Genomic DNA, 25,951 nt, shown 5'->3' on the forward strand with positions numbered 1-25,951 from the left:
GGACGCAAAGTCGGAAGATGAAAGGCCATTGGTTGCATGTTCTGTCCTCTGCAAGCAGCCTCCTCTGCTTCCTGATGACAGTGCACAAGAAGTCATTAGGCACTTGTGGTAGATTCAACAGTCGGAGCTGTTGAAGACTTTGTATGTCAATATATAAAATTACAATGCACCTTCTGGAGCTGTACCTCTCTTGTGAGGGAGAATTCTTCAGAACGCTGGTACAGCATGGGTAACAGCTGTACAGGCTTCAGAGTATGCCACCTGGCTTTGCTTGAGTAATGTATGTTGTGCAACTGTTTCTTTTGGATCCGATGGAGCACCTGAAGACCATGCAAGTGGCAGCGGTGCTTGCTAGAAGTCCTATTATCTTAACAAAATGTACATCTAGTGATTGATCGGATGGACAACTCATTTATGGGCAAAGGTTTCCTGTGTAGTTTTGCTGGGCAGTCATCTGAGGCCTTAGAACATTTCATGTGATTTTCTATGCTTACATTACTGCCTGGAAATCAAATAGTCTTTTAACCAATTTTTCCAAAAAATGGTGGTGTAAAATGCACCGCCACACCACCCCTAACCACAAAATCCCCTTGTGCAATGATCATGGTGCCTCACATCAACCTCACCAACTCGGAAAAATGATTTACACTTCAACATTTCATTAGTCTTCGTTTTAACAAGGTAGGCCAACGATCGACCAGGTGTTATCATAAACGTTTTGCCTGTGCAAAGCTAGTTACTTTTCCTTAAGGATGACTTCATGCAGGAAGTGTCCAAGAGACTGAAAGTAGAATATGGATTAAGGTTGTAGAGGGGTGGTGGCTGAGACTAGTATGCAGGTGTGCCTGGAGGGTCTGAGATGGAACTAAGACCACAGTGGTGGGTGTTGCAATACTAGGCCTTGCCTTTAATTTCTCAAATGTTAACTTGCAAGACGGGTTGGGAGGGGGGCTCTCAGATACAGAACTCGACTAGGGGCTATGGTTTCCAAAGAGGTAATTTTGTAAAATGGGGTTTCAGAAGATGGTTAGGGAGAATGTTAAGTTAGGATGGATTCTACAATCCCAGTATGATGTGTACTTGAGACCAGAACAGGCATTCTAGGGGTTGGGCTAATGGAGAGTGAACTCTCCTATTTCATAAATCTATAGCATGGATTGGTCTTTTTTCTTGTTTTTCTGCTCCTATGGAGTACTTGCACAGATTGTGACTGCCACCACACATACCAGGATCTGTTGAAAGTGTGATAATTGCTGACTCAGCATGCCAAGGCCAGAGAAGTGAGATATTGCATGTTATCTGTTAATAATGGTGCCCTTAAAGGGAAAAAAGAAGTCCCTTTTAAGGGGTACAATTCGGTATTTACTATATTAGGGCCTTGACAGGAATTATGAACGCCAGCTAGAGGCAGTCTGTAGCTCGTTAATTTTTGTAGGTTGGATGTCTAGTGTATGTCATGAATACACAGGCATCAATGTCTGGTGTCCCGCATATCAGCCTGTCGTCTCCTAAAGGAATTGTTTCACTCATATTAACAACTTAAACACCGTGCAGGATTATTTTATTGCCGAGAATAGCTCATGCAATCCTTATAGGGCAGAAATGTGGAAAGATGTATATTTTCATTTCACTTCAGTTACGTTATACATGCAAACAAAATAAGAATGATCCATATAAGTTTTCAGAACCAGTTTTGTAAGGGTACAACGTCAAGTTCAGCGCCGGGATGCCAGTAGCCCTCTGTGAAGAACAACCTTGCACACCATCTTTCTGCCACAGCGGCACTTTGTTCCATCACATAGGGTCCAACTGGGCTGTACTTACTCACTTCTAACAAAACTCACTCACACTTAACAAAACTCACTTTGCAGCGATCATTCCTAAAGATTGATCATTGTACAGCATTAAAATAAAATGCAAAAGATGGCTAATAAGGGACATTCTCACAGACTAACCATATACTGTGGGATTACCTAGAAATTCTAAAGATGTTGTCCAATTGAAAGAAGAATTTGACATCCATATGGCAGCTTTGACTTCATTTTTGCTCTATAATCTATTCTTGTTGCAAGTCTTGGCAAGATTTTACTTTTTATCTGTCGGAGACCCTAAATATTTATTGAAAAAATCAATATGTTTGGTATGGATGACGATTGTGGAGACCCTCTCAAATGACAATATTCTAAATACAAGCATTTGTTTTATGTTAAAGGGTGATATATCGATCTGTGAGAATTCCACAAGCCCCAAAGAACCCACTGAAGATGGGGCAGAGCAAGACAATGGAACGCCTTCCTCAAGGAAAATGAACCCTGAGAAAGGAGGAGGAGCAGCAATGAAGGAGAATGTTTGTCAGGTAGGAATCCATCTCATCCTACTTAATGAAGTCAATCCTTATTGACCGTTAGGACTAAGGCTCTCTGTAGTCTAGATTTATAATAAACAGTTTTTAAAGACAGGGTTTGCCTTTCAGACACCCGTTGAAAAATGGCTTAACCGTGTGTGACTGAATCACCATTTCCAGTGCTTGGGGGGTGGGGTGGGGGTAAGAGAAAATGACAATTGTTGGTATCTTTACTGTAAAAATAGTAAAATATGTTGGGGGTGGAGTACAGTGTATAGTTTTGGCAGCATTAAGGCAGTGATCTAAAGATTACAAGTTTACATTCTCCAGCATTGGTGTCTTATATGGATTCACTGCTTATAAATATTCACAGTCAGGTTTGTTATCCTCTGTAATATAAAGCAGTATTGCTTTATGCAAAAAAAACTGCCTGTCCCTTTAATAGCCTATTGCTATCACTTTTGGGCCATACTGCCCCAGCCAATAACATTGGCCCTCCTTAGCTCCACCCCTGGTGGCCAGCTTCAGATTTTCACTGCACGTTTTCGTGTTGGGAGTCATCGAGTTTCGCTCCTTATATTTTGCCTATTTTTTATAGTTTTTTCATCCAAATTCCTCATATCTGTCAACATTGTGACTTGTCAGCAGCGGGGATGCATTGCCTGTCTCGATCCCACGTCTGCCGGATCGCTACATCGTGTGAGGCAGCAAACTGAGTTTTGGGCCTAGTCCACGTGACATGTCGGAGGCCGAGAAGAGCCTCTTCAAGGCCTGTTCCAGATGCGGTCAGAAGAATGTCTTCATCGAGGACCGCCATCAAAAGTGCATTTCTGTTGATTGTGTAATCTGCTTAGATCACATGCTATGCATAGGCCGACATCTAGTGGAAGCTGCAGAGTATTACAGTTTTTTTCAAAATTTGAAAAGGGATGTCAACAGGGCGTGCCAGTAATGCTATCCCTAGTGTGACGTCCGCTGTACCCATGATCCCTCCTGCGTCGAGGTCCCTCAGATTGTTTTTTCCGCCATCGTGAGCGGTCGCATATAAGCGAAGTGCATTTTTTCGGCTTACGCCATTGACTTATAAAGTATTTAATATTAGTTTATCTTTCTGTCCTTTATCGACGCCATGCCTCGACGCGGCAAAGACTTCAAGAAAGTACAGGACTGACCGTCGAACAGAGATCTCGATGGAACCACCTGGCCTCGGAAGGCCCACTGGGCCTAGGCCTTACAGTAGGGAGAGTGGGGGGTGGTCATAACATGTATATTCCCACCCCTTCCCTCGGTCACCCCAATATGGAACGTACGCCATTTAAATTCTGCCCGTCTTGCAATAAAAAGTACATGTGTGTCGACAAGCACAGGGTGTGCAACGTTTGCTTCAATCGCAACCACGACGAGGCTCATTGTCGGGCCTGTAAACTGCTGCGACCCAAGACCCTTAAAGATAGAAGAACGAAACGTTGGGCCCATCACGCCATGCAGGCTGAGGCCACCATGGACGTCGAAGGAGCTTCCAGCGACGCCGGAGGGTGACTGGGAACCTCTGCGTTTCCCAGTGCAAGCCCCCGACCCTAGAAGACAGGCCGGCGGTCCTGTTGTGGGGATGACACCCGGCGGCAAAAGCACCACACTCCCCCACACCAAGCACATACCTCGCAGCAATGTGAATGTCACACGCCAAGAGCCGACGTCTAAGGGCAAATCTTCGGATTCATGGTCCTCTGGGCACCCCGAGCAGCTGCCTCATGACAAGCCCGCTAAGTCAAGACGCTGGGCATAAAACTCCCTCTCCTGGCCTTCCGATGTCAAAGGACGCCGTGCAAGCCATTCCCGAAGTCGAAACTCCACACACAGCCGGGGAAAAGCGCAGGGAGTCAGGACTGTCCCGTCCAGTGGAGAAACATGTCCCCAAGATCCCTACTACGGTCTCTAGCTCTAAAAAGTCAGCTTCTGAGAGCACAGATCATAGGGAGAAACATAAATCCAGGGATTCCTCTCAAAAAGGCATGAACACAGACAGAACAGATAAAAGGGACAAACCTAGGGAATAGCCGGAACCTAATAAGATTCCTACACAGGACATCCCTGATTCTATCATAGAGGAGGATGAGCCTGACCATGTCTTAGAGGAGGAGGAGTTATACAGTAGCCTACCTACCCCCTCTATCCCTGCCTCTACCTACCCGGGGATTATGCCCAGTTCAGCAAAATGGTCTGCCCAGGATATAGATAGGGTTATGAAACGTAGGACCTTTCTTGCACATTTTTTTCAAAGAACACCCCCAGGCTCTCTAAAGCCTAGCAAACACGCCTCGCACTACCCAGGCGTCAAGCTCTAAGGCTTCACCTGTGACCTCTCTGTCCCGTTTGTCTACACACCCGTCAGGAAAGAGATCTCACCCCCCAGTGGAAATGTATGACGAACCGTTCCACAAGGCACCATGCTTCTCCACTGGCCCTTACAACCTAGATGTAGGAGCTGATGAATACCCAGACGAAAATACCTATTATGATGATGACGTCGGTGAAGGGGGACGATCAGGGTGACACAGGGTCAGTAATCTTTGCCATGGACTCTCCAGTCCCGCAGGACCCGACCTTACCCGATTCCCCGCTAGACAACCTCCCCTTGTTTAACGACATACTTCTCAGGGCTGCTGAACATTTTGGTATCGAGACGAAAACCTCTTGGGGGCGGGGGGTGTGACAAAAAAACAGCAACTCAATGTATCCCCTTACTCAAGTCGGTACAGAGAAGGATTTAACCTTCTCTAGAAATGTCTAATCATACTAGGGCGGTAAACCCTAGAATCGAAAAGCTTTTCCGCCCAGCACCTTCTAACCTTTTGTATGTAAGGGGCCAACTTAAACCAGACTCTCTGGTAATTACCACTACCCGGAGGAGAGCGGGTACCCCCTTGGCCTCCTCGGGACAAGGAGAGTAAAAAAATCTATATACAATAGGAAGAAAAATAGCATCTTCGGCGGCTTATCAGGTACAAATTGCTAATAACTCCACCTTGCTAGCAAGCTATGACTGTACTAAGTGGGATGAAGTTACGGCCCTTGCAGAATCAGTGCCGGAACCACTCAAATCTAAGCTCTCCCTTGTGGCTGCTGAAGGCAGAGCCACGGCAAGCGTCCTACTCAAGAACAATTTTGATGTAGCAGATGACGCTGGACGCGTTTTATTGCTGAGGCCACCATCCTCAAACCCCATGCCTGGTTTAGGCAGTCTGGATTCAAATTAGAGACACAGGCTACCCTGCTCAACAAGCCTGTTGAGCCTAATGTTTTATTTGGAAACACAGTTGAGGACACGCTGATGTCTGCCATTGACGAATACGAAACACTGAAGTCCCTTGGCCAACTAACAAACAAACAAACAAGCCAAAGAGGAGGCACTCATTTCCAGCGTTTTCGGGGACAAAACACACAAAGAGGCACCGGGTATAGTCAAAGCAAGGGTTCCTCATGGAACAATAAACAGGCATCCCGGGGTTAGCCCATGGGACAGCGCTGTGGTCGCGGAGAGGGGAGAGATTCACCCACCAGAGGTGGAGGAACACCCTCCAAGCAATGAAGACCCGCTACTAGTCATCTCCCATCCCTCCCCAGTCAGGGGACAAACTTGAAACTTTACCCACGCATGGGAGGGGATAACATCAGACAAGTGGTTGTTATCGACGTTAGCGGGAGGTTACTGCATAGAACTCCGAGGAATCCCATCAAACCTCTCTCCGCTCCAGAAAAGACCGTCAAGCGAGGAACAACTCATCTTGGTGGCGGAAGTCGAAGCCCTACTCCTCAAGGACGCCATCGAAATCATGCTGTACAACAAGTTAAACGAGGGTAGTTATTCAACGTACTTCCTTGTTCCAAAGTAAGATCTGACCATGCGCCCGGTATTAGACCTGCACCCTGCAAACAAATTTTTCAAGCCACAAAGATTCCACATGACAACACTACAAGAAGTAATCCCTTTGTTAAAACGGGGGGATTACATGGCAACATTGGACATGAAAGATGCTTATTTTCATATTTCAATGTTCCCAGCACACAGAAGATTCTTGCGATTCAAAGTAGCAGACCAGCACTACGAGTTCAAAGTGCTGCCCTTCGGGATAGCCTCGGCTCCAAGGGTGTTCACCAAGGTACTGGCAACGGTGGCGGCACACCTTTGCAGGGAGGCAATCGCAGTGTACCCCTACCTGGATGACTGGCTGATCACAGGAGAATCCTACCATATTTGCAAGATAAACACACAAAGAACCATAGACCTTCTCATCCAATTGGGCTTCTCAATAAACGAGAAAAAGTATGGTACCAAATACATCAAAACAGTTCCTCGGAGCTGTGTTAAATACAAAGACAGGCTTAGTCTTCCCATCCATGGAAAGAGTACAAAACATGCTTCGTCAAATACCCCAGTATCAAGCCAGTCTCCAGATAGGCGTACGCAAAGCTATGCGTCTGCTAGGCAGGATGGCATCGTGCATTTACCTGATCCCCCACGCATGCCTGTGCATGCGACCAATGCAGGAATGGTTGGCGAAACAATGGTCTCAGGCAAGTGGTCAGTGGGACAATCTAGTGGTTGTTTCGCCTACACTGGTTCAAAACCTATGCAGGTGGTCAAGGGTAAATCTGCTCAAGCGGAAACCCTTCCACGAACCGGAAGCGCTAGCGGTCGTCACAGCAGGCGTGTCACTTTCTGGGCGGGGGGCCCACTACCTTCACCACACAGAACACGGCCTGTGGTCACAAGTTACTGCACAGAACCACATCAACCTACTAGTTATTGGCGATCTTCAAAGCACTGCAAGCTTTCGAAAACCACCTAACAAACCAGTCCGTACAAGTCCTGACAGACAGCACCACCTCAATGTTCTATGTCAACAAACAGGGAGGTACACACTCTCCAAATCTGTCCAAACTGGCTCAGAGAATATGGAGGTGGGCACTCAAACGGGGGATGTTCCTGTCCTCCCAACTTGTCCCAGGGGTACTCAACACAGTAACAGACTCTCTAGCAGAGATCCTCTGCCAGAAGAACACGAGTGGCAACTACACACAGATGTGGTAAACCACATCTTGTCTCTATGGGGCTACCCCTCTCTAGACTTGTTCGCTACAAGAGAAAACAAGCAATGCCCAGACTTCGCGTCCAGGTACCCCCAACCAGACTCCAAGGAATGCCCTATGGATGAGCTGGTCAGGGAAATTTGCTTACGCTTTTCCCCCCTGACTCCATTAATCAGCAGAGTAGTGAACAAGATACACAGGGATCAGATGACACTCATCCCAGTTGCTCCTATGTGGGCGAGACAACTGTGGTATCCACATCTGCGCAAGCTGGCGATGTGCAATCACATCAAACTCCCATACCAGGTCACCCTGTTGACTCAACACAGGGGGACAACGATTCACCCACAACCTCACTTTGAATTTGGCAGCATGGCGCCTGAAGTTATAGAGTTCGGACACCTCAATCTTCCACAGCGATGTGTGGATATCCTAAAGGAAGCACCGAAACCAAACACCAGTCACTGTTGTTCTCTCAAATGGAAGCGATTAGTCATTTGGTGCCAATCTAAACAGATCAACCCAATAGAATGTACTCCATCACACATTCTAACATACATGCTCCACTTGTTGGATTCAGGGTTGGTCTTTACTTCTTAGAGTCCTCCTAGCAGCTTTATCAGCCTGCACCACCTCTCAGAGTAAAGTCTTGTGGTGGAAAGACCAGTCATTTAAGAATTCATGGAGGGAGTGAAGAGAGTACACCCTCCAATCTCAAATCCCCCGCCAGGCTGGGAACTCACTGTAGTGCTAGTAAACCTCATGGGCCCGCCCTTCGAGCCTTTGCATCAAGCTACTTTTAAACACATTACCTATAAAACTGCCTTCTTAGTGGCTATTACTTCCATAAGAAGAGTCAGCAAACTCCAAGCCTTGTCAGTGCAGGACCCTTTCTTTATCATCCATAAAGACAAATTGGTTCCATGTAAACAAATCAATTGAGCTTCTGGCCTTCTTTCAGAAGCCAACTATCTCTGCTGAGGTCAAACTCCACACACTAGATTTGAGGATTGCGTTTCTCCAGCATTGGAGTTTTCATGGATTCACATGCTTAGAATATTCCCCGTCGTCAGGCTGGGAATCCTCTGTAAATTATGTAGACATTTTCCATAGGAAAATGTCAACACTTTTGTGTCCTATCTATGTCGTTTTGGGCCGCGTACGTCTGCGCCATTAGGATGTAGAGGTATAAGTAGCACCGCCCCCGCGGCTCCCTCAGATTTCAACCGTCTACCAAAGTAGTGGGATTACCTCGAGTATCTACTATTTTATTAGGTTGTGCGTTCTTCTACTTCTGCTTCGACTGTTTCTTTTCGAAGTATGTCTGAAAAGGCGTTATTTCGTCCGTGTGCTACATGCGGTCTTAAGAAGGTATATGAAGGAGACGGCCATATGGACTGTATTTACTGCCTTCACCCTCATACGGCGGACACGTGTGAGATCTGTCAAGGCTTCTCACAGAAGACCCTAAAAGACCGCAACAGACGCCTGGTTACTTGGCTCAATGACGGAGCGGGTGCGTACCTGGCATCGGAGGTAGGCTGTACAGCCACGAGATCCAGGTCTCCTGTCCCCCCCCCTCGTCGATCAGGGTCGGCGGAGCCTCCGGCGAAGAAATCGCTCTCATCTGAAAAGCGCCCCTCGGAGAAACATCCTGCAAAGTCCTCCTCTTCACATAAGGCTTAGTCTTCCTCCTCATCTAAAAAGGATCGAAAAGACCCATCGAAATCCTCAGGAGACCGTCATAAGTCTACCTCGAGTCGAGAGTCCTTGTCCTGGAGAAATGGAGTTACAGGTAAGAAACTATTCCCTTCTCTACTATGTAAGTAAAACCAAACTGCTTAGGAAGACTGATCAACTGTTTGTTTAAACGAGAGTGCGTTTCCAAAAGAGCCATCTCCAGATAGATGGTCAAATGTATACAATTATGCTATTCATTATCAAACAAGACACTGCCTTCTACACCTAGAGCCCACTCCACACGGGGCACTGGAGCTACTTTGGCCTTTATTGCAAATGTCCCCTTAGACAGCATTTGTAAAGGAGCTACATGGAGTTCAGTTCACACCTTCACTCAGCACTACTGCATTGACACACATTCCAAGACAGATACACAGGTGGGACAAGCGGTTCTAAAACATCTATTTGCCGCTACTCCTCACAACCCACCACCTTCTCAGAACACTGCTACCTAATCTATGCATAGCATGTGATCTAAGCAGATTACACAAGCAACAGAAGGAATACATTGCTCAACGTAATTGTATTTCTGGTGCTTGTATCTGCTTAGATTCACATGCGCCTACCCTTCCTCCCCCGAGAGACGGTGCATAGATATTATGAGCTTCTACATATATCTGCATGTATACAACTATACACACATGCTACCTCATGTCAGAAGAAAAACAATCTCGGGGACCTCGACGCGTGAGGGACCATGGATATAGCGGACGTCACACTAGGGATGGTATTACTGGCACACTCTGTCAACGTCCCTTTTCAAATTTCCAAAAACAACTGAAATACTCTGCAGCTTCCACTAGATGTCGGCCTATGCATAGCATGTGAATCTAAGCAGATACAAGCACCAGAAATACGATTATTGTGAGTAATGTATTCCTTACTGCCTTCACCCGGACCACCACGTGGAGGCATGCCCCATTTCCTCATCTTTCTCCTCTAAAACGAGGAAGGATCACTATTGGCAACTGGTCTCATGGCTGGACGAATGTAAGGCTCTGACTTGGCATCTGTGAGCAGTCATGCCTCTACCAGGGTTAGCAAGCCCAAAGATTTCACTTCCTCTGGTGAGTGGTCGAGCTACCTAAAAAGGTGAAGTTGTCTCCTGCTCCTACTTCCTCATCGCCAAGCACCTCAGCGTCTCAGTCGTCTAGTTTGGCTACAGACGCAAAGGGATCCCTGTCTTCGGAGGGCAGGAAATCATCCAGTCCATCAACCCCATAGGCAAAACATTGTTCATCTTTGTCGGCAGCATCATAGTTGACAACCCCAAAGGCTTCCTCGTCAACAACTCCAAGACCATTGTCGAAGTCACAGTCGACGCCGGCCGCTAAGCCGGTGTTACCGGATTTTGTCACATCTACATGCTTGTCAACGACAGCAGGCACCATCTCAATGTCACGATGGCTAGCTCAAGGGCTGCATTTTATCCAAGGCCTCAGTCAGCCCCAGCTGGGTCTGTTATGTCCGAACATCCTTCTCCAGGTGCGCCTCTGCTAGGCACCTTCCAGAGAGGTTCCAACGTAGAGCGGGAGCCATTTCCAGATCTCTTTTTTACCAAAGCCCACAAAGGCCACTCCAACTGCAAGCCACATCCTCTGTACGGCCTCCGAAGTTTCTTTTTCTCCTTCCCCTGTCTCCGTTCATGCCATCCTGTCGGAGGAGGAGGAAGAGGAAGAAGAGGGTGAATGAAGTCTTTAAAGATGTGGCTCACACTCTGTGGAGGGTGGTGTTGGCCTGATTCCACAGCAGGCCCCATAGCCTGTACAACCGCTTCAGTCTGTCTTGCCGCCCTACAAGCCCCTGGCCTCATACTCCAATCCTGATTCCCCATGCTCCAAGAGGTGCATTGCCAATAGATGTTTATTTGCATATTGTGTCGACTCTACACACTCTGGTCTCAGCGATTCAGCAGCGGCTATGCCTGTGGCTTCTGGTCCTTCTGGGCCCAGCCCCTTTGGCCAGTCCACCAAGACCATCTCAGCCCCACCAGGCGTTGCCTCCTCCAGTGCCTGCGGTCCCACAGCCACCTCCTGTTGCAAGGCCCCCTACTGTAGAGGATTTGGCCCTGACTGGAATGGACACTAATACAGACACTAACCCGGATACAGATGCTACCCAGTGTACGGATGAATTTGACTAGGTCCCTGCAGACGGTGAGCCACCAGATGTAGACCTACCATCTAGGGACTTTGCCCCGGATTAAGTGGGATCTTTCCAGGCAATGATCTCCCAGCCCACCAAGCTTTTCTGCATGTTCCGGAGGAAAAGGAGGGATTCCTTTTCCTGCGCTGTGAATCCTCTAGAAATACTGTAGTTCCAGTCCTGTTTCTGGGTGACATCTGGGAGAACGGACTGCTGGTGATGCAAAACCCTTTTTTCGCACCCACTAAAAAGAAGCAACTGGAGAAGAAATATAAGGTCCCAGAAACGGCTCCTAAATGCCTCATGAGCCATCCAACACCGGACTCTGTATTCTCGGCTACTGCGAGGAAGCAGTAATCTAATCCTTCATTCTCTTGCTCTGTTCAGCCTAACCTGGAGGGAAGGTAGCTGGATGCGTCGGGTAAGCGCATAAACACCACTGCAGCCTCTACAGTTGAGGACACCAACACCCTAGCCAACCTTGTACGCTACGACAGAGAACTCGGATCCAAGTTGGGACCCATCCCCGATTTCCTGCCAGAGAACAAGAAAGGGGAGGCCATGCACATCTTTCTGGAGGGGGAAGTGGCATCTGACCATGCAATCACAGTCACCCTTGACATTGGCGACTCTAGTTTCCTGCCGATGTGCAATTGGGTCGCCCTACGCCGTCCAGGTTGGCTAAAGCTCACGAATTTAAGTCAATATGTCCACGGTCGACATGCCTTGCCTTTCGATGGGGCACACTGCAACAGAGGAGGCAGACCTTTTGCTTCCAGAAAGGGAAGATCTCCCGAACTTCCAAGTTGCCCTGCCCATCCTACCATCAGCCCTCCGGCTCCACTACTCAGGAGCATATAGAGGCCCATCCCAGACCTATTGGGGAGGTACCCGGCGTCGTCGTCCGCAAGCCACCAGGATGCATACGCAGAAGGAAGCCTGACCAGGCCCAGCACCTGAGCCCCCACTTCAGCACTCAGTTTGTTGACATGTGGTGCAACATCTCCACGGACAAATGGGTGTTTGACATCATTGAGCAGGGATATTCTCTGGAGTTCAAAGACAAGAGCCCCAGCATTCCTCCCATGATGAGACGAGTAAAGAACAGTGCCCAGCTAGTAATGGAAGTTGAGGCCATGCTGCTCAAAGGGGCAATAGAACCGGTCCCTCTAAGTCTCCAAGGCTCCGGAGTATACTCCAGATACTTTCTGGTTTGCAACAAGTCAGGCGGGTAGAGGCCCCGACTGGACTTGCGTTGTATAAACGCCTGAAGTTTCAAAAATTCAGGGTGGTCACGTTGCAGCATGGGCTCAGCCAACTAGAAGCGGGGGGATTTCATGGTGGCGCTGGGTCTGATGGATGCGTATTTCCACGTCCCCATTCACCTGAAACATCAGAGGTTTCTAAGGTTTGTCGTTCATAGAAGACATTACCAATTCAAGGCATTAACCTTCGGCCTCAAATCAGCCCCAATGGTGTTCACCCAATGCCGTTAAATAGGAGTTTACATCTACCCCTTCCTGGATGACTGGCTAGTCCAGTCTCGTTCTCAGGCCCTGGCGGCGCAGCATAGAGAAGAACCGGTCCACACTCTACCTTCTTTGGGATTCTCTAAACTATCCAAAATCCTGCATGGTGCTATTCCAAGACAATTATTCTTGGGTGACCGACTCAACACAGTATCGTGTCTGGCGACCCCGTTGGAGGAAAGGTTAAGGACCATCCTAGGGAAAGTCCAACGGCTTATGTCGACCAGCGTTGCTACAGTCCGGTCCATCAAATCCCTGTTGGGGATGATGTCCTCGTGCATCCATCTGTTCCCTTAATGCAGATTGCAAATGATAATGCTTCAGTAGTTCCTGGACACCAGGTGGAAACAGATCTCCAGCTCTTGGAACAACAGGATAGCCCTCAATCAAGTTTTCCGGCAAGCCCTGAACTTGTGGTCCATTCGCCCTCGCATCTCGCAGGAAACTCCCTTCAGGACCTATGCACATCAAGAGACGGTCACAACCAACGCCTCACTGGAAGGCTGGGGCACCCACACGGGCCAACTATATGCCAGAGGACTATGACTTCTGGAACAGAAAGCGTTGCATATCAACATACTGGAACTACGGGCAGTTTTCTCGTCTCTCTTCTTTCGAGCCTGACTTCTGGGGAAAGGTGGTCAGGGTCTTCATGGACAACAGGACTACCATGTATTACATCAAGAAGCAGGGCGTTACAAGGTCTCCCACCCTCTCTCTTGAGGCACAGAACCTGTGGTGCTGGGCCATTGCTCACAGGATGTTCCTAGTCCCGTTCCATCTGGCAGGTGTTCAAAACACCATTGTAGACTGAGAGCAGCAGGGAGCTGCAGTCATGCCACGAGTGGGAGTTCTCTAGCAAGCTCAAGCCTCCCGGATCTTCAGTGAGTGGGGCCAGCTTCAGATCGACCTGTTTGCGACAGCAGCCAATACCAAGTGTCAGCGGTTTGCCAGCAAGTATCCTCAAGCAAGGAATCTGGGGGATGCCTTCTCGTTCCTGTGGGAAGGCCTATTCCTTTACTCATTCCTGCCAATTACGCTGCCCCTACTTGAGATCCAACACTCTCAGACTATCGGCTGCAAGATGAGCCTCATTGCGCTGAAGTGGCCAGACAGATCTGGTACCCAGACCTTCTTCACATATCGGTGGTTACGGCCATCAAACTGCCTCCACTTCCGGACCTACTATTCAGAGAAAGAGGGGCAATCTTGCACCATGACCCAGCGTCCGTGAACCTGTTGGCCAGACTCCTGCAGCCTTAGAATTTGGGCATTTCTCACTGCTTTTGGATTGCACAAAGATTCTAGCCAGGGCTCTGTATACACTTGCATGCTACAAACACAAGTGGAAGTGTTTTACAGTGTGGTGCCAGTTGCAGAAGATCTCTCACAGCCTGTCTCAGCGTTGCAACTACTGCCTTACCTGCTCTTGCTGGCTAAGGCTGGCCTTGCCCATGTGTCCATCAAAGTACACTTGGCCGCCATCTCCCGGTATACTCGGACTCCTCACTGGCTCTCCCTGTTCTCGCAGGCTCATGAAGGAGTTCAAGGGCCTCTTCAGAAAATTGCCTCTGGTGAAGGCTCTTCCATGGCATGTGAGTTGAATGTGCTCCTGTCCAAACTGGCGGGTGCTCTATTTGAGCCTATGCATTGGACATCTTTGAAGTTCCTCTCGTGGAAGACTGCCTTCCTGGTGGCTATCACCTATTGGAGAGCTCAAGGCTTTATAGTGTAAGCCTCCATACTTGTCTTTCCATCCAGCCAAACTGGTTCTACAAACTCATCCGTCCTTTGTGCCAAAGGTCCTGTCTGACTTTCATTTAAATGAACCTTCGAATGGATTGTGTCCTCCCACCTATTCCTCATCTTAGAGTTTAGATATATCTTATCTCCCAGCTTTGCTGCTTCGGAAAAAGCATTAGTCACCAGAGGGCGCTGTGCTCGAAGCTGCGGAATCGGAGTCCCTCGACAACCGCCGTCGACAGTCGACGTCATCCACAGTATAAAGGGCTCGGGCCGTGCCCGTTAGTTCAGTTCCGTTGTTCCGAGCACTGCTTCGTGTCACAAAACGGCATATCGTTTTTTTCGCCAAAATGTCCTCTTCGACTGCATCCACACCCAAGACTGGTTTTAAAAATTGACAAGTTTGGATGAAAGATGTCGCTTACCGACCCCCATCGTAATTGCCTTTGGTGTTTGAGCCCTGACCATCGGGTTGACGAATGTGGTTCCTGTCAGGCTATAAGGAACGGAACGGTAAGTTGGGGATGGGAGAGGAATCTTAGAAGTCTTCAAAAAGACAGAGATTCGGGAGGGTCGAGTGGAAAGTCTCGACATGGGTCGAGGAGATCGAGGTCTAAAAGTCGCTCTAGGAAATCCTCCTAGTCTTCATCCAAAAAATCGAAGAAGCGACGTCATAGGTCTTCTTCCTCCTCGCCTGACCGAAGGGTCATATCCCACCCTTCCAAGTACGATTGCCCTGAAAAATGGGAAGCCTTTAGGGCTTCGATGCTTAAAAGTTTTTGAGAATGCAGCCCAGACCACCTCGAAAAAGCTGCGTGAAGATCATGCCCCTGCCCACTCCAATAGTGACAGAAGGATATCAAAGACCAGGCATGCGAGAATCGACAAAAAGTCGATGGTGTCATCGGGGGAAAGTTCTCCGACACCTCATGAAAATAGAATGAAACCACTGGTGCATAAATCGGGGGTGACGGCTGACAAAATGGCGTCCACATCGAAGTCGATGCCGAATATCGACTCAACACAGCCTTCGGCCACAACCTCGAGGCCGCCGCTGAAGATGGCATTGATACCTTCCGCGACAGCGTCGAGGCCTCCATCGACGACGTCAAAGCCTCCTTCGACAACGTCAAAGCCAGCGTCTATATCATCGATGCCAAAATCGACCCCTTTGTCTAAGACTAGATCAATGCCAACCCTTCACCACAGAAGAGCTACCATCCTCAACCCAGCAAAGAATTAGTTGGATCTATGTCCTCTATTTATGAGGAGCAATCCTCTGAAGATGATCTTCAGCTGGGGGTAGATTTGGAACTAAAGAGGTTCCCGAGGAGTTGATGGACCCACACTCTTAAGATGGCTGATCTTTGACTGCCTTCAGACAGACCGTTCCCTAGATGCTTCCCATGAAGTAGATTTTGAGAAGCCAGACCCTGCAGATCATACAGACTCTGGGTATAGAAACCTAATGGGGAGAGTCATTGACTTCATGGGATGGAAAGCAGCTTCCCCAAGGCTTGACCAAGACGATTTGACAGACATCCTGAATGAGGGACCTCAAAGGGACCCTGTCCTCCCTTTCCATTAGGCATTGCAAAAAAGGGTAATGGCAACTTGGGATACCCCAGACTCTGGACCTGCAGTAAATAGAAAAGTTTGTAGGGAAGTACAGACCATCCTCATCACATCCTGAGTACCTGTCAAAGCATCTCTCACCAGAAAGCTTGGTGGTACAAGCTGCAACCTCCTCTAGACAGTTAGCGTATCCTTCTATACCACCTGATAGAGATGACAAGAAAGTTGATGGTTGGGCTCGGAAAGTCTTCTCTTCGGGAGCATGGCCCTTAAATCTACTAAAGTAACTTGCACTCTGGCAAGGTTTACATACACCCTGTGGGACTGTATGGCATCAGCGGCTGAATACATCCCAGAGGGCAAGGAACGAGATGCTTTCCTGGCAATAGTAAAGGATGGAAAGGAGACTATGGAGGAATGCCTCCAATCAGGATTGGACACTGCTGATAGTGTAAGCAGGTCCAAGGCATCTAGCACGGTGCTATGCAGATTTGCATGGCTGAGGAAATCTGGTTTTGCACCTGATGTGCAATCCAGATTACTCAATATGCCCTTTGACGGCTTGAGGCTGTTCGGCAGCAAGGAGGATGAGAGCTTGGAGAAGCTGCAGATCTCTAAAGCGGCAGCTAAATCACTCAGTGCCACTATAAGGCAGCCTCAGCAACACTCCTACGCAGAGTCATCTTCCTGGAGGAGCCGTCCCTTTCGTTTCTACTCCTCTTTTGGAAGAGGGAAGGGACAGGCCAGTCAAAGAGGCCAACAGAGAAAACCCCTTCGTGGTGGAAGAGGGAAAGGTGCTAGATCAGCCCCAGCAGCGGCTACTACCTCCTCTTCACTGCTACAGCCGCTGCAAAGCCACTCTGAGGTCTTCACCCACAAGACTCTGGCAGGATCACTCGGTATCTGAGCGAATGGCAGGGCATAACGTCAGATGCCTGGGTGCTAGAGTGTGTCCCATGGTTACTGCCTTTCTTTTCGACAAAGACCTCCAAGATCATCCATCGGGAACCAATTCTGTCAAAATTCCAGACCCACTCCTTGTGCAGGAGATTTTAGTCCTGCTAGAGAAAGGTGCAATAGAACATGTACCTGTAGCGGAGAGGAACAAGGGTTGGTACTCCCCTTATTTTCTCATTACCAAGAAGGACGGAGGATTGAGACCTATCTTGGATTTAAGAAATTTGAACAAATTCCTCAGTTCAAGAAGGTGACCCTTTCTTCAACTTCAGGACTGGCTGGTTTCATTGGACCTTCAGGATGCTTACTTTCATGTGGCGATCCATCTCAAGCTCAGAGTACCTGAGGTTCGCGTTTGGGGGTTCTCACTATCAGTTTCGGGTTCTGCCTTTTGGACTAATCTCCGCCAGAGGGTTTTCACCAAGCTGATGGCTGTTGTAGCAGCGAGTCTCAGGAAGGGGGGGGGAATTCATGTGTACCCTTACCTGGACGACTGGTTAATCAGGGCGAATTCACTAGAACAAGCCCAGGAACATCTGACCATGACCTGCCACTTCTTGCACAGACTGGGCTTCTCCCTCAATTACAAGCAGTCACAAATGATTCCACCCGAAGACTCCAATTCATCGGAGCAGTACTGGATACTTCCTCGGGCAAAGCGTCGCCTCCCGAGGAGAGAGCTTTCCACATTCTGCAGATGGTAACAAGGTTTCAAAATGCCCAACATCTGCCGGCCTTCGGTTTTCTGATGTTGCTCTGCCTCATGGCATCCTGCATTTTTCTGGTGCCAGATTGAGAATGATCTCTTCAATGGGCCCTGAGGACTCAATGGTCCCAGTTTTAGGGGGATATCTCAGATCTTCTGCAAGTCCCGGCCAGAGTAGCTCAAGATTTTCTATGGTGGGCTTACAAGGAAAATATCCATGGCCGAGATAACAGTAGTGACGGATGCCTCGCTCACGGGGTGGGGAGCCCACACCAACGATGTAACAATCAGCGGCCGCTGGTCTCCATCGGAGTCCAAACTACACATAAAACTTTTGGAGCTGACGGCAATCAGACTAGCGCTGAAGGCCTTTTTTCCCTCTGTACGGGGAAAGATTGTCCTGGTAATGACGGACAACACAGTGGCCATGTACTAACTCAACAAAAGAGGAGGCCGTAGGATCACTCCCATTGTGCAGAGCGGCAATACAGCTCTGGTCTGGGCAATGCAAGAAGGAATCTGTCAACAGTTCACCTAGCCGGAGAGCAGAACATGGCTGCGGACGCTCTGAGCAGGCAGAGCACAGTTTCTCACGAATGGGAACTAGCTCAGGAAGTCCTTCAAGAGATCTTCGCCCTTTGGGGAACGCCTCAAGTGCATCTGTTCGTGACCAATGTCAACCGGAAGTTCGAACTGTATTGCTCCAGGGAATTTCCTCAGAGAGGAGCTCTAGTGGACGCATTTGTGGTGGACTGGGAATTTACACTCCTATATGCGTTTCCTCCAGTCCCCGTGATTCCTCATGTAATAAGGAGGTTGTGGAAGTTCAGGAAATCCATGATCCTAATTGCGCTGAATTGTTCCAGGAGGACGTGGTACCGGGACCTTGTGGGTTTGTCCATCTGCCCTCCAATACGTCTTCCTCTTGCGAGAGAAATATCCTCTCTTTATGGGAGGTCTGGTTCTCCATCCAGAGGTCAAGACACTCAACCTTAACGCATGGTTTCTGAGGGGCTGAGATATAAGGATTGGGACCTCCCGGATGACGTAACAGAGATTTTGATTTTGGCCAGAAGGCCAGCAGACCTTGTACCAGTGTTGTTGGACAATTTGGGTCTCCAATTTGGTACAATAAAAGGATATTTAGCAGCACTATCTATTTTTAAGCGCTCCTCTGAAGAGGTTTCCTATTTTAAAATGCCTTTAGTTACCCAGTTTCTAAAAGGACTAACAAATGTGTACCCTCCAATACCTTTTTAAGTACCCATCTGGAATTCAAATTTAGTTTTTACATTTTCTCATGTGTGCCCCCTTGGAGCCTTTACATTCTTGCCCGTTAAGGCTCCTCACTTTGAAAACAATTTTGCTGGTGGCTATAACATCAGCCCATCATTCTAAAGGTCAAACCATCCTTCTTACCTAAAATAGTCTGATTTCCACCTGTCACAGAAAAGTACTGTACCCTCTTTTTACCGTCCTCCACACGCAGGTAAAGAGGAGGACATATTGCACAGACTGGACCCAAAAAGGGCTCTCAGTTTCTATATTACTCTTACGTCCCGTCCACTTTCATCCATACTGTATGGGCGTCCCTTCCAAGGGACGGGAGACAGAACCTTTTTCACCAGAAAAATACTTCTTCCCCTTTAAATTTAGAGGTGTGCAGAGGTGCCTTAAATTTAGAAGCGCTGCCCTGACTCCACCCTTCGTGTTATTCTGCACCCCGCAGCGTGACGCTCACCGTGTCCAGCTCCTCGTCTTCAGCATCTTCCTGTAATCCTGCAAGAACAATATTATTCTGTCTTACCTGAGAAAACACCATCCAGCACTCAGCATCTCAACTGGGCTGCAATCTGTGGAAACCGAGAGAAGAAGAAACATCACTCACCTGTGAGTACTAGTACTACTAGCTTAAGGACTTCCTGCAAACCACTACCACAGCTGCTGTTCGAACATTGCGACAATATTAGAACAATGTTAGAACGCGTGCTTCCAAAACATTGAATTCCATCAGTCTTACCTGACTTCCATTGCGCTACGCCACACTCCATCCGGAGCACCAGAACATCATCTGCAAAGGAAAAGAGACATATTCAGGTTTGCTTTCAATATTAAACAACCGCACAGCGCTGTACTTACCTCAACTGATTCCTGGGGCCTGTTTTTCATCGCACTCTCATCCACTTGCAGCACCACAGCGGCCTGTGAGGACAAGAAGAAAAAGTGGGTTAGCTTTAAAAAACAATAAAGGCACTGTGCATCATGCTTTCTCTTACCTAGAAAACGTGCCTCTCCATCAGGCACGCCAGCATCAAGACCTTCGCAGCTGAAAAGGAGATAAAGACATTAACGAATTCCCACCATAAACAGAACAAAGACTTACAATTCACAAACCTACCTGCCTACCAGCAGATTCAGGCTCACAGCAGCCTGGGCCCAAGGAAGGCGTACTGCACCAGTGAAGCAACTCTGGCAGCTCGCCAACAAACGTCAAGCGCCCCTGCACAAGAAACGCAGGACCTATAGCTCACCCTACAAATAACTAAGGTGAGAAAAGAACCCAGTGGGAAGGGAATCGGTCAGAGGGAGTTGGGAGATTCACCCATTAGAGGCAGTTATCACAAATCCTCCCTTCTGTAATTGCAGATTCATTATTCAGCACTGGCTAACTACGTATCCAGAGTTCCAGATCTCTGAGCCTTCCAGACCCCGGGGATATCAGGTGAGCATAACAGCCGTGCATACCTTGCAGTCATTAGGGCTTACAGGAACTCTGAGGAAGGCATATTTTCCTCCTCCTACCCTATCGTCAAACATCTGATGGGTCTTGCTAGGCTCTACCCGCCCGTCAAGAGGCCGCACCCTATGTGGGACCTTAATATAGTGTTGGGCGCCCTGGCGCACAAACCATTCCAGCCAATGGCGTCCGTGGACATTAGGCAGGTCACCATCAAGACTGCCTTGCTAGTCGGTCTTACCTCGGCTCGCAGAGTCAGCGAGATTCAGGCGCTGGTCGCCACTGAACCATATACCACCTTTCACAAGGAAAAGGTAGTCATGCGGACGCACATGGCATTTCTGTCCAAGGTTCCATCTGTATTTCACTTGAACAAGGAAATAGTCCTTTCTACGTTCTTTCCCGATCCCAGGGATGAAGCACAGAGAGTGCTGCACTGCCTGGATGTGAGGCGTGCCCTAAAATTCTGTTTGGACGGTACCAAAGGCTTCCGCAAGTCAGACACATTCGGCGCCTCAAGGCCAAGCTATCCGGCCTCTAAGGCTTCCATATCCCGCTGGATTGTGTGTACCATCAAAGAAGCACATGAGGGTTAGCACAAGCCGCTCTCGGCCTACATGCATGCCCACACAGTCACGGCCAAGGCAAAGGCCATCTCATTCCAACTCTATGTCCCTTGGCAAGTCATAAGCAGGGCGGCCACTTGGGCCTCTCCCTCGGCTTTCTGCAAGCATTACTGTGTGGATGCCAGCTCTAGATCTGATGCCGCTTTCGGACAGACAGTTCTCGGGAGCCCATGTGCTTAAGGAGATTCTCCTCTCCACCCTGGGGCTACAATCAGTTGTAATCGCCCATACTGTATGGAGGAAAGGGGATGGGACGTAAGAGTAATTAGAAGTTAATCACCGTAGTGACTAACGTACTCTTAGTCCATAGTCCCCTTTCCTCCATACGTCCCACCAACCTCCCCTTAATACTGGTGTCATTGGGCAATGTTAAATCTATTGTCGACGCGTCAATGGGGACTGAGGTGTGGCGCTGGAGGGCGGAGTCAGGGCAGTGCATGCTCCCTGGCAGTGCCCCTGTGCGCCTCTAAATTTAAAGGGGAAGAAGGTTTTTTTGGAAGGGGATGTCCATACCGTATGGAGGAAAGGGGACTATGGACTAATGGACTAAGAGTACGTTACTCACTACAGTGAGAAACTTATAACTTCTAGACTAGCGAATTTCCGACAAAGTGCCCAACTGTTTGCTGGATATACTGGACACAAATTGGGCCTTGGAGTGTCTAAACTAACTCTATCCAGATGGATAATTCTGGCAATTTCGGAGTGCTACAAATTGGCTGGGAAGGAGCCTCCAGGTGGACTAAGGGCTCATTCAACCAGGGGCATGGCAACTTCCACGGGTCTTCAGAGGGGTGTTGGGTGCAGGATATTTGTGTGGCAGCCACCTGGTCATCAATGCACACTTTCATAAAACATTACTGCTTGGACCCTAGGTCTTATCAAGGAGGCCTCTTTGCAAAGGCCATCCTTCTTCAATCCATGATTGAAATCTCTGGTACTCCCTCCTCCAAATTCTTACTGCTTTGGGAGCCTATCTATGAAGAGGAATACGTCGGAGGACACAATTCATTTGAAGAACAAGTTACTTACCAACTGTAACGTTCTTTCGACTGGATGTTCCTCCCCTACCCCTCCGTACAGTTTACGCCAGTTGCACTCAAACTTCCTTAAGAGCCTAAGGTCTTTGAAAGCCTGATCAACTGATGCGACCATTAATACTGTAAAAACAGAACTGAGCTAACGGGCGCAGCTCAAGCCCTTTATACTGCGGATGACATCTACGCTTCACGGCAGCCCTTGTGGGACTACGGCTTCGAGCACAGCGCCCTCTGGTGACATTTTATTTTCTGAAGCAGCAAAACTGAGAGACAAGATTATATCTAAGATGAGTAATACATCGGAGGAACATCCAGTCGAAAGAACGTTACAGTTGGTAAGCAACTTGTTCTTTGGTCTTACCAGTTTTCTTTGCAAACCCTTCTTCGCCTGCTGAAAGGTCTTTGCCTTAGCTGGACGTGTCCCGTGCCTTGAAATTCTATGTGACACTGTTAGGCACGATTGTATGCACTACCCTGTGGGAGACTGCATCAGCCTTGTCCTCTTGGCAATAGTTAACACAACCTTTGGCATAAGCATGTACTATACAAGTTAGTAGAGTCATTGAGCAGCCAGGCTTTTCTCAAGAGGGGTTAATGTGAGCTGCAGGGTTATCACACAGAGATTCACAGTGACAAGTAACCAAATAAACACCTACTCTCAACGTTTCTCGATTAAACAATTATTAATTTATTAAAACAGTTGAATATGCTTTCTTTAGAACACAAAAATATACTTCAAAATGCACACTCTTAGTTTCTCTAAATCCGCAAATACCCATTTGGGATGGCACACAGATTCTCCCTACACCCTGAGGTGACTTAAATATCTAGGATACTGTGGACATTAATATATCACTAGTACATTTAGAGCAATACTGAAGTTGGTTTGAAAAGAAATTGTTGAGGAGATAAAACAATGGTTAACAAATATTCTTAAGCAGGTAAGTACTTTTGAGAACCCTCCAGTGCAAAGTAAATTAACCCTTCCCTGGGGGAAAGGCAAAGAACAAAGTCGGAGGTAAGAAGAGTTTTTCAGGGAGCCAGGACAGCCAATGTTAGTTAAGCAAACATCTAGGTGAGCTGAAGCACTTTTTGTAGGTAAAATAAAAGTATTGCACATGTTTAGAAGTTTTTGTAAAAAAATGAAATCACTGTAGGGCTACAAGCTGGGAGGCTTGTGAGGGGCAAAGCTGCAAGCAACTTTGCAAGGGCAACCAAGACAAGTCTAAACTGAGAGCTAGCAAGGCTACACAACAAGAGGCAAGTCCTCTTAGTTTTACAGTACCTTTTGGTCAGAACAAAGAAACTGCTTCCAGCTGGCTTCTGTTCCTGTGTAGGTCTGCAGATCCTGTGTTCCTGGGCCTCAGTCGTGGGGACAAGAGGGAGGACGTCTGGGCACTCCTGCACTACGAATGGAAGGCCGACGGCTGTAATGGGCAAACTTCAGATCAGCGGCACTTCGCGGTTTCAGCTCCTCATGGCTCTCGCAAACAGCACCACCGCAGTTCTTGGATACTGTAATGGACTTACCTTGCATCTGGGGTCCATTACAGCCCACGGTAAAAACACACAATGGTAGGAAAAAGTAAACCACTGCCATTAATTGTAGAAAGGGTAACATGTATTGGAAAAATATACACCTTTTTAGTAGTTGCAGTTAGTGTTTGAAGTACTTTTACCATATGAGAAATGGGAGGAATGATTTTAAAAATGCATATAAAGTCACAGGTAAGCACACAAATTGTGAGACGCGATTCAGGGCACGCAGGACCCCTAGGCTATCCAGGAAGAATTTCAAGGGGAGGGCAAGTACTTTAGATTCACTTTAGGGGATTTGCAGTGTTAGTTCACTGTTCTATAGGAAGTAATGGGAACAGTTAAAGTCCCATACACACTACCGGAGGGAATTTTGATCTACCCCGCAGGTGCTGATGCTCCAACGATCAACCCCAGAGAAGGCCATGGGAGACTCCAATGAAGACTTCCAGACATTGGAAGATGGACTCCAGAAGAAGTTGCAGAACAGGTGGACCCCCAATTTAAGTCTATGGGGAAGAGTGGTTAGGACTTGCTTCTCAGGAATCGTTGCCACAAACCACTGGAACCCAGGATGAGTATTTTGAATAGTAACTCTTCACAGGACCTCAAGGCAAGTACTTACGTTGGTAGTTTTAGCAGAAACGGCTCCAGTGCCCCAAAAACAACTGGGCATTTGAATGGCTCTTTTGCACTGGTGCAATTTAACAATCCTGATCCCGTGGCCTTGCACCCTGAACCAACGATGGTCCCAGCGACACAGGAGAACAAAGGCTCTTCCTAGGACACCTTCTTTCAATCCAGTAAAGACTCCAAGAATACTGCAGAACCCAAACAGACGGCTCCCAGTGGTTTGCGGCACAAAGGATGAAGCCAGGCCCCAGCAAGCATCCTTAGGATGGAGACAATGGCTGGAGGGACTTTCGGACATCCCAAGGTGACAATCTAGCAGAATGAGAAACTCTGAGCACCCATCTGGACTCCTGCAGCAGCCCGCAGCCAAATGGAAGATCCTGATGGTAAACAGCAGGATGCAGCGATAAATTGGCCCATAAACTGTTCTAAATTACAGGGCTTGACCCAGCAGATTTGGGGAGTCACCAGGAGTCTTCAAGAAATGTCCACTGGATATCTAGCTGCAAGAAACCCATACCAGGTGTTAAAATGGATTTTCAAAATTAATCCTTGAGTGTGGATTTTGGGTGGCCAACCTATTTTGGTGAACCGGAAAGGCACTGAAGTCTAGCCAAATGCAGTGAAGTCTGGTAGAAGAGTGGCAAGGCTTTGACTCATTCGGGAGGAGTGTGAGAGTGGTCTAGGGCTACAATGAGACACGCAGACCGCTCCAATAATTTTAGTTTGACAGGTAAGTACACAAATATACAATGATTTATTAGGCTTCTTAAAATACACACTAAGTGGTGAAACCTCTAGGTAAGTATTGTCCCACAACTTCTATAAAATAGATATGTATTCTACATGCTTTGCATATATTCTGACATCTAGTGGTAACCGCAGAGTATTGCATCTTGTCTTTCGAGGATCGAAAGAGGACGTCGACATGGGCGTGACTGTTACACTATCCCTAGCGTGACATGTAGTGTATCGAAAATCCTTCACTCATCGAGGTCCCTCAGATTGTTTTTTTTCCGCACAGTTAGCTGGTCATCTTATGTGGAGCTCTTACAAGTTGCTACATTATATTCTTTCCCAACCTCCGGTGGTTTGTACATTATTCGTTCCCTCTTTGATTACTTCTCAACCACCGCCGAAGACAGCGGAAGAACAGACTTCGACGGCTGGTGCTGTGGTCGACTGTGTCGACTGCGTGGCCGGGCCTTCTGGCCGGCCTATACAGTAGGGAGAGTGGGGCCCGGGGGTCTCTATTCTTTATCAAGAATGTCTTTCCTTCTTCCCTCTTTGCTGCTTTGGTTTTGCCGTCGCTTTAATATACCTGAGCTATGGACAGGACCCCACGTTTCCCTTCCTGTAAAGACAAGTACCCCTGGAAGGACACGCACCAGAGGTGCAATAAGTGTCCCTTGCGATCACCATGAGGCGTCCTGTCAATCTTGACAGCTCTTGCGTCCTAAGATGATCAAGGAGCGTCCAGTTAAGCGGTGGGCCGTCCTACGCCATGATGCAGGCCGAGGGTAGCTCCCCCATCGTCGCATGCGCCGAG

General features: G+C 48.1%; 1 protein-coding gene across 4 annotated transcripts in view; it reads left to right on the top strand.

Moving 5' to 3' along the window:
• The window catches only part of NSD1 (nuclear receptor binding SET domain protein 1), a 1,891,114-nt gene that overhangs the window by 1,066,157 nt on the left and 799,006 nt on the right, over nucleotides 1-25,951 (top strand). For all 4 annotated transcript variants that reach the window (XM_069651497.1, XM_069651498.1, XM_069651496.1 and 1 more), the window contains exon 11: nucleotides 2,213-2,356. In XM_069651497.1, the coding sequence (XP_069507598.1) occupies nucleotides 2,213-2,356 (144 nt within the window). The remainder of the gene's footprint in view (nucleotides 1-2,212; nucleotides 2,357-25,951) is intronic.

The sequence above is a fragment of the Ambystoma mexicanum genome, chromosome 3p, assembly GCF_040938575.1.
Source record: "Ambystoma mexicanum isolate Mex_15411 chromosome 3p, UKY_AmexF1_1, whole genome shotgun sequence".
NCBI classification, from domain to species: domain Eukaryota; kingdom Metazoa; phylum Chordata; class Amphibia; order Caudata; family Ambystomatidae; genus Ambystoma; species Ambystoma mexicanum.